Source organism: Myotis lucifugus, unplaced genomic scaffold (genome assembly GCF_000147115.1).
Source record: "Myotis lucifugus unplaced genomic scaffold, Myoluc2.0 scaffold_37, whole genome shotgun sequence".
NCBI classification, from domain to species: domain Eukaryota; kingdom Metazoa; phylum Chordata; class Mammalia; order Chiroptera; family Vespertilionidae; genus Myotis; species Myotis lucifugus.
Window position 1 is genome coordinate 569,340 of NW_005871085.1, and position 8,673 is coordinate 578,012.

General features: G+C 54.2%; 1 protein-coding gene across 1 annotated transcript in view; it reads right to left on the bottom strand.

Annotated features, from left to right (window-relative positions):
* The window catches only part of TIE1 (tyrosine kinase with immunoglobulin like and EGF like domains 1), a 15,967-nt gene extending 9,961 nt beyond the window's left edge, over window positions 1-6,006 (bottom strand). Inside the window, exons 1-9 of the mRNA XM_023752814.1 lie at window positions 5,952-6,006; window positions 4,987-5,304; window positions 4,799-4,909; window positions 3,291-3,446; window positions 3,028-3,159; window positions 2,725-2,865; window positions 2,377-2,505; window positions 1,472-1,617; window positions 889-1,033 (exon numbers count right to left, since the gene is read on the bottom strand). Of these exons, the coding sequence (XP_023608582.1) occupies window positions 889-1,033; window positions 1,472-1,617; window positions 2,377-2,505; window positions 2,725-2,865; window positions 3,028-3,159; window positions 3,291-3,446; window positions 4,799-4,909; window positions 4,987-5,304; window positions 5,952-6,006 (1,333 nt within the window). The remainder of the gene's footprint in view (window positions 1-888; window positions 1,034-1,471; window positions 1,618-2,376; window positions 2,506-2,724; window positions 2,866-3,027; window positions 3,160-3,290; window positions 3,447-4,798; window positions 4,910-4,986; window positions 5,305-5,951) is intronic.
* Window positions 6,007-8,673: the final 2,667 nt, after the last annotated feature.

Here is an 8,673-nt window from a genome sequence, read left to right on the forward strand (position 1 = left end):
CCCCTGGGCAGCATGGGCACAAGGATCTAGCACTATGATACATGTTTAAGTGCATCATCTATTTTACTCTTCATAGCAACCCTGTCAAGTGAGCGCTGATATCTTCACTTTACAGACAGAAACAAGCTATGAGGGGTAAGTAACCTGCTTAAGGCGATGAAGCTAGGAATTTGTAGAGTGAGGATTAGAACCTAAATTGTCTGGGTACAAAGCCTGAGGGAAGTGAGAAGAGAAAGGCTAGAGGTGGAGCCCTAGGGCCATGCTAATATTTCCTGGTGGTGGGGAGCTGCAGAGTGGTGGAAGGGGCATGGTGAGCAAGTGGGAAGAGTGAGAGGGGGAACTGAGAAGTCTGGGGCTTACATGGGGAGGAGGGAGTGCGGGGACCAGAGGGAAAGAAGAACCAAGAGGTGGCAGGGGGTGTGAATGGCCAAGGCTTATGGTGCTGGAGAAGGTGAAGGGACACCTGGACCAGGTGGGCATGCTCTGTTCTGAACAGTCTTGGGCACTGGCAGCTCCCTCCTCATTTCACCTCTGGGTCACCCTCTCCTGACAAGAGTACTCTATGGTGGGGGTCAGAGGGCGAAGTAGCATCCCAGAGGCAGAGAGGTAAAGGCCACTGTGTGTCTGTGGGAGGTGGAGAGGGCAAGCATGACCAGGCACGAAGCTGGGTGAGGCCAGGGGGTGTCCCATTTGGGTGTGCACAGGATGTCTTTTCCAGATGGGACTGAGCGGTACTCCCACTCTGGCACTGTCCAGCCTAGATCTCTGGTTGACCATATGCCCTCTTCTTTTCCTGGGCTGTGACCTGAGATGAACTTGCCCTTTTTTTTTTTTTTAAACAGTCCGATCATCACCAGCTAGTGTCCATCCTCCATGGACATCACTGACCTTTGACATTGACCTTGAAGCGCCGGCTGTCTTGACCACCAGATGTGGACACGCGGCATTCCCAGAGTCCACTGTCCCCAAGAGCCAAACTCGGCACCTCAAACTCAGCTGTAGTCCTATCTGGCTCCACAATGGCCTTGGTAGACTAAGAGAGACAGGGGAAGGGGGACAAACCAAAGACAATGTATATCCATGTGGCAGGTACACATCTGTCTAGACCAGTGGTTCTCAATCTGTGGGTCGCCTAAATACATCCTGCATATCAGATATTTACATTACGATTCATAACAGTAGCAAAATTACAGTTATGAAGTAGCAACGAAAATAATTTTATGGTTGGGGGTCACCACAACATGAGGAACTGTATTAAAGGGTCGCGGCATTAGGAAGGTTGAGAACCACTGGTCTAGACTGATGAGGGGACAGAGGCCAGGAGGCAGCCCCTCAACAATCAGTTAGACCCCATTTGAACCTTCCTCAGGCCAGTGGGTAGAGCTGGCAGAAAGCCGTAAGGGGTCAGAGGTCTGAGGGACCAACTGTAAGGCTGGCGTCAGGGGCCCTGGGTTGGGATGCGGGGGCTGACCAGGAGGACGGTGCCGTCTGGCTTGCGGAGCTCCATGTTGCCTGGTACTGGGAAGGGGTTTCCAGCAGCTGCACAGTTGATACGGGGCATCGTCCCAAAGTTGAACTCCAGTTCTGAGGCCACATCTAGGATCTGGGGGATCCGGTCTGGGGAGAGGAAGGACACTTATCCTGGAGCCATCACAGGGGCAGACACATGACCGCCGAAGTGCCCTTCATCCTGTGTCATGCATCTCAGTGGAGGCACTGCCGTCTGCCCAGTCACTCACTCAAGTCTGAAAGCCAGGTCCCGTGTGAGTCCTCTAAGCCCCTCTGATCAGCCGCAGAGTCTATCTCTTGCACCCCCACCTCCTAAGATCCTTTCATACCGAAACCAGGGCCTTCACAGCCTCAGCCTCATGACTAGAACACAAGCCCTGCACAATCATTTGGGGTCTCCCGGCAGCTGGGGTCCTTTCTTAAACACAAATCTGACTACCTTGTGCCTCTTCGACAATTCCTTCCTGTCCCCATCATATTAAGTGCAAACTATTGCCTGCCATTCAAAGTCCCCAAGATGTGACCTCTTCTGACCACTCCCCAGCCCCCCCTTACTCCACTCTCCTGGTCCCCAAGCTTTTGTCCATGCTCTTTGCCCAGCCATCTCTCTTTTGTCCTTCATATTCCATCTCAGATCTCACCTCTTCCAAGAAGCCCTCTCTGACCGCCTCAGAGTGTTCAGGGCCTCCTCTGGGCTACCACTCACTCTGGGCTTCTGCTCATCTCTATACGGTTGGTACAGACTGAATGGTAAGAACTGCTCCCAGACCATGAGCTCCCTGAGGGCAGGACTTAGAGCATCAACAGGGAGATGCGTCTGGTGAAGGCTGGCTTATCTTGAAGGACCTGAGACCCCTGTGTTCATACCTGACTTCTCACAGTGCACTCCATGCCATCCGGGGGGGCAGACACAGCCACTGAAGCGGTCACAAGTGCCGCCATTCTGACACTGGCACTGGAGGCTGCAATCCGCCCCGAAATGACCAGGGGCACAGGCTGGAAACAGAAAGGGTATGTTAGAGGGGCACAGGTCAGGGGGCAACAAAGGCTCGGCTGGGGCCTGAGTAATGACAGCCTGGGTGGAGAGGGCACTGGTCCGGTGAGCAGGGGACTGTGGAGGGCCTGGTGTGCAAGTCAGGGCCAGAGTACAGGGTTCAGGCCAAGCTCGTGCCAGTTCTCTGGGTCAGGGACTGCGGAGAGTGGGTTAGTGCCTACCTTCCTGGCACTGGCTTCCTCTCCAGCCAGATCCACAAGAACAGCCGTAGGGGTCTGGGAGGCAGAAGGTGAGGCCCCGGCAGCCTGATGTACTTGGGCATTGCTCCTGGCAGCTCTGCCCAAAATGGCCCTCTCTGCAGGCTGGGAAGAAGCCATGTGGTGTAGAGGTTTCCCTGGACCCTGGGTCCGGGACCTACTTGGTACTCTCTCATCCTTCAAGCTCCATCCCCATGATTCAAGGGTCTTTCTTCCCCCAGCCAGGCATCCTTTCCTACCTAGGTCCTAGCTCCCCCTCCTCCTTACCCTTCTCGCAGCGGGTGCCAGTGAATCCAGGGGGGCATACACACTCGCCATCCTGGTCATGGCAAACACCTCCATGCAGGCAGCCTGGGCATTCCTTGGTACAGCCTGGTCCCCAGCGCCCTGGCCCACAGCCTGGAGGAATGTGCTTTCAGCAGCTGACCCTCACCCACCTGACCACTGCTGCCGAGGGGTGGGGCAGCCCTGGGGACCCACAGGGCTCCCAACCTCCCACACCAGCCCCACCCGTGCTCCTAGCCCCTAACCGCGCACGATGAGCCGAAAGAAGGCACTGCCCAGGGGGCTGGCTTCCAGGTAGGTGGCACTGTAGATGCCGCTCATTGGTGGCTGTGCATTTGGGAGCTGCAGCAGGAATCGCCCATCCTGGGCCTCATGCCAGTCCAGGGTATAGAAGTAAGATCCTGAGGGGCATAAGCAGGTCAGGGGCCTCAGTACCATGTGAGAGCTGGTGTCCCCTCCCTCTGCTCATCTCTGCTCGGGCCGAATCAGTGTGTATCATGCACTGTGATCCCACCTGGGGGAAAGCACAGAAAGTGTTTGTACCCAAAAGCCAGAAAGCTGGGGAGCATCCTCTCATTATATCCATCAGCCAGTAAAGCACAGTCCTGCTCAGTCTGTCTCCTCTCACCTCCAAAAGCGTCCTCTTCTCGCCAGGCCCACTGCCACCCGCCACCCTGGTCCCCACTTTCCATAGCCTCCTACGTGGTCGGTCTCTCTGCTTCCTGTCTCCCCCTTTCCCATCTGCCCTCTAGTCAGCAGCCAGTGTGTATTTTTCTGCAACAAAGCCCGCTGCAGCTCCCTGCTTAACCTCTTCAGTAGTTCTCCACTGCCCTCAGGGCCACACCCAATGCCCTAGCACATCATTTTCTTCACCCTTTGGATACTGCATAGCCCTCTGGCCCCATACCTCTCCACAGCCTGCCTTCCTCCTAACATTCCTGAATTCCTGAACTGCTGGTTTCTCTTCCTGCCTTTGCTTTCCCTCCTTCTTTGTCTGGCCAATTCCCATTCCTTCTTTAGGGCACAGTTCAGGTGTTACCTACTCTGGGATTTCTCTCAGGAGCTCTCCCTCCAGGACCTGCAGACTCTAATATTAGACAATTGTGCCTGCCCCATGCCCTGCTTGGCTCTTTGCTTAGGACTGAATGGAGACTCTGGGGAGCCCAGGTCTACCTGACTATCCACATCACTTCAGAGGGCTTGGAGCTCAGGAGGCAAACCCCTTGACCTCAGGAGTCCAGGGACCCAAAAGGCAGTCAAAAGGCTGTGGGTCTGAGGGTCTCTGGGACCGTAGGGGAAAACAGCTTCCTCCCTGGGATGGCTGAGCTCCCCAGGTGTGGCCAGGCCCCAGCACACATCTGGACAGATCTAGACTGTCCCTGTACTAGGACTTGGTTACCAGTTCTCTCCTTCCTCATGGGGCTGCTGCTCCCGCTATCTGGGCTCTGTACCTGCTAGCTCCTAGGGGAGAGTCATAGGGGAGGGCTTAACATAATGCTAATTTGGGGGTGACAGGGGAGTAGGCAGGTGACCATGATGCCACCCGTCCTCTGGGTGCTGGAGGACAGCTCGGACCTAGAGGTGGATGCAGGTGCTTTCATGGACCTGGTCCAGGACATATGGGGGCCCTGGAGATTGGCCAGGGGGGTAACAGGTATATGGGAATGACCGGTAGGTAAGGGGTGGCCATGGAGGTGTTGGGGTGTCAGATCTATGGGTTTACCTGCCCGACCAGCTCAAATGCTCCCCTTACCGTTGCTCTTCCAGATCACGTCTGTCTGCTTCTCCTTGAGCACACGTGCGGAAAGCACAGCCGTGTCCCCTTTGTTCACCGTGTGTGTGACTTTGTCGGGGAGCAGCTGGGCTGCGGGGTGGATGGAGGGTGCGGTCAGAGGTCAAGGGCAGCCCCTCCTCTCCCTCCTGACAGGGGGCCAGACTCACCCCCAGGGCTGTTGTGCACGTAAAGGACGCTGGTGCGTCGGGCCCCGGAGCCGCCCACGCAGGAGAAGACGCCCACCAGGTCGGAGGGCTTGGAGAAGCCGCGCAGCGTGATCCGCTGCGAGCCGTTGCGGGCCAGCTGCGGCGGGGGCCGGGGCCGGGGCGTGCGCACGATGCGGTCGTCCTTCTCCAGCAGCAAGGCCTGGCCCCAGGCATCCGAGCCCCTGCCAGCGCCGACCTCCCCAGACACACAGGTCAGGTAGAACCGGTGCGGCTCCAAGCGGCGCAGGTCGGCCAGCAGCGTCAGGTCCACTGCTGCACCTGGGAAGGGACAGCAGTCCTGGGATCTGACGGGGTCCCCAGCCTCCCTCCCTCCCCCTCTTCCCCACCTTCAGGCTCTGCACTTGAGCAGGCATTTCCGTCCCCAGCCCTTCCTGACCCTTCCGAGTGCACTGACCCCTTTCCCTTCAGCCTCTTCATCCTAAAAGAGCAAAAACAAAAACAAAAAAGCCCCCTCCTTTCTCTGGCCAGATGGCTTCCCTTTGCAGCCCAGCTTTGGCAAGAATGATCTAGGCCCCCTGTCTCCCTTTCCTTTGTATTCCCTGTCAGTCCCCCTTTCCTGACCTGTCTCTCAAATGGCTCTGCCAAGGGAGCTGCTCTCCCTGCCCCCCACTACACTCTCCCTGCCCCCCACTAGGAATGTGCAGGCTGGGAGAGCCAAGGAGAATCGAGTGCTGGCAGAAATCTAGACGTGTTTGCAGTGCTGGGATTTAAGGCCGGAAAGGCTGGGTTCTGCAGCCAGGTGGTTGTGGGACAGAAAGGAAGAGAACTGTGGGCCCAGCAAAAAGCCAGAGAGAGAGAGGCCAGGCCTGGGCAGGCACCGGCCAACGTGCAGAGACACAGGTGGGCCGCAGGTCTTTGTCTTCCATAGAACTCCTGGCCTTGCTGGAGAACAGACATGGACACACCTGTCAAATGCAGGGCGCCTTGCAGGGAAGCACAGACGATGGGTGCCTGACCCATTGCAGGGGATGAAGAGATGCCTTCTGGGAGATGGAGACCTCCCTGGAGGGTCTTAAAGCTGAGCAGGAGGACATAGAAGGGTGAGGAGAATAGCGAGGGGAGAGGTCAGTGGTAAGAAAGGGTATTCTAGGCAGAGGGCACAGCCTGAGTAAAGACATGGCATGAAAAATATTATAGTGCAGATAGGGCAATGTCCAAATTCAGTGCGGCTGGGGCATGCACTGTAAGGCAGGGAGTGGGAGAAACCAAGTAGAGCCAGAGTCCAGGCCTGACTATGTGGAGCCCAGACTCCTCAGCCCCATGACCCCATACCTTTCCGAGCCCCTCCTTCTCTGTCCCTGCCTGCTAACTGCCAAGTAATTAGTTTAAATGCCTCTTAGCTTACCCACTAATATTCTTCCTAAGTCTACCAGGGGTAAATGAAGCTAGCATTTGATGACCGCCTGCCATGTGCCAAGCATCTGATTTCCAAGGAATCCTCACACCCTTCAGTGAAGTTGCTGTCTTTCCATTTACAGAGGAGGGTGATCATTATTCTACAGGCTTCCTTGAGCAGCTCATTCTTTGTTATTGTTGTTGTTGTTGTTTTTAATATATGTTTATTGATTTCAGAGAGGAAGGGAGAGGGAGAGAGAGAGATAGAAACATCAATGATGAGAGAGAATCACTGATAGGCTGCCTCCTGCACACCCCCCACTGGGGATTGAGCCCGCAACCTGGGCATGTGTCCTTGACCGGAATCAAATCTGGGACCTTTCAGTCTGTAGGTTGACGCTCTATCCCCTGAGCCAAACTGGCTAGGGCAGTTCTCTCTTTTTTTGGCTTTAATGTCACCTCTGAGTCAATAACCCTGGGACAGCCTCTCAGCTTGGGCTTGCTTGTCCATCAGCCTTTCTCAAACCTGCGTCTTCTTCTTTTTTTAAAAAATATATATGTATATTTTTAATCCTCACCCGAGGAGATTACATATATTATATATAATTGATTTGAGAAAGAGAGGAAGGGAGGGAGCGAGGGAGGGGAGAGAGAGAGAGAGAGAGAGAGAGAGAGAGAGAGAGAGAGAGAGAAACATCAATGTGAGAGAGAAACATTGATCGGTTAACTCCTGTATGTGCCCCAACTAGGGATATAACCTGAAACCTAGGTATGTGCCCTGACCAGGAATCAAACCCGCAACCTTCTGGAGTCCAAGGTGACCCTCCAACTGAGCTACCCAGCCAGGGCAAACCTGCCTCTTTTCAGTGCTCCCTGACTCAGCGGATGGCACCAGCCACCTGAGACACACACTTCGGAGTCATCTTATACTCCTACTGTCATAATAATTAATGTTTATTGGAGGTCAATTGTACGCCAGGCACTTTACTTATGTTCTCTCATTTTATCATACTAACTATCTGGGGAGGTAGGTGTTATTACCCCCAATTTTATAGCCAGGGAAGGAAGACTTAGAGAAGTACTCGCCCAAGGTCATAATGTTAGTAACTGGCAGAACCAGGTTGTCTGACTGTCAAGTCCACACCTTTAAGCATTATACTGTCTGCCCTAATCAGTCACAAAATTCTGCAAATCCTGTCTCCTCAAAGCCTCTTGACTTTATCCCCATCTCCAAGCCCCTCCTTGCTTACCCCTCACCCTTATTCACCTTGACAATCCCAACAGCTACACCCCTATTTTCTCAACACATCCTCCAAAAGTGATCCAGCTAAGACCTTGTGTCTCTCTAGCCTACCACCTTCCGTGGCCCCTATTGCCCTCAGGACAAAGTGCAAGCTCTTGAGCCCCTTGCTGCTCACATGCTGCTCCTCCGGCTGTGTTCCCTTTAGGAACCTCCTCTCCCAGGGCTTCCATGCCTCTAAGACTTGCATCTATTGCTGGCTGCCTGGAGTGAAGACCGCTGGTCTCAGTTAAGTCTTTCATGACCCCCTTTTTATCTATTGCCCAAGGCAGAGTAAGCGCTATTCTGGAGCTCCTTATGCCTATGTGTTTAGCCCCCACTAGACTGTGAACCACTCACAGACAGCCTGCGCGTTCTTTGGCCAGCACACTGAAGGAATCAGCTACCGCTTATTCAGAACCCCCTGCCAAGTGCCACACATTGTGCCAATCGCTCTGTGTAAATTACTTCATTTAAACCCCATAACAGCCATAGGAGGTCAGCATCAGTTAATCACTGCGCAGCTCTGGAGGCTGCCCACCACTTAGCACAGCCCCTGGAATATTGTTTGTTTCTTGATGAATGTTTGTCAAGTGAATAATCAAATGAATGCAACACAAGGACCATATGATCACTCACTGAAAACTTTGTAGGCCCTGCTGTTCCCCACTGATCTCATGATCCAACACAGTTAATGGCCCTTCCCCTCCCCTCCCCTCCCCTCCCCTCCCCTCCCATCCCTTCCCATCCCGTCAATTCTCATCCGCTAATTTAGCCCCAGGATGCAGTGATTCCTAGGGCCTGATCGCATTATCTAGGTTTTCCGGGCCTCAATCCACTTTCTAATTGATTACAAGATGGATGAAACTTGCGGCCGTGATGATAGAGTTTACTGGGAGATAATCAGGACATTGGGGGACTGGGATGAATCAATGAGAAAACTTACCAAAAAGAGAAGCAGGAAGACGATCGAACGAAGCTAAGGGACACAACCATAACATATCCTGAAGCTG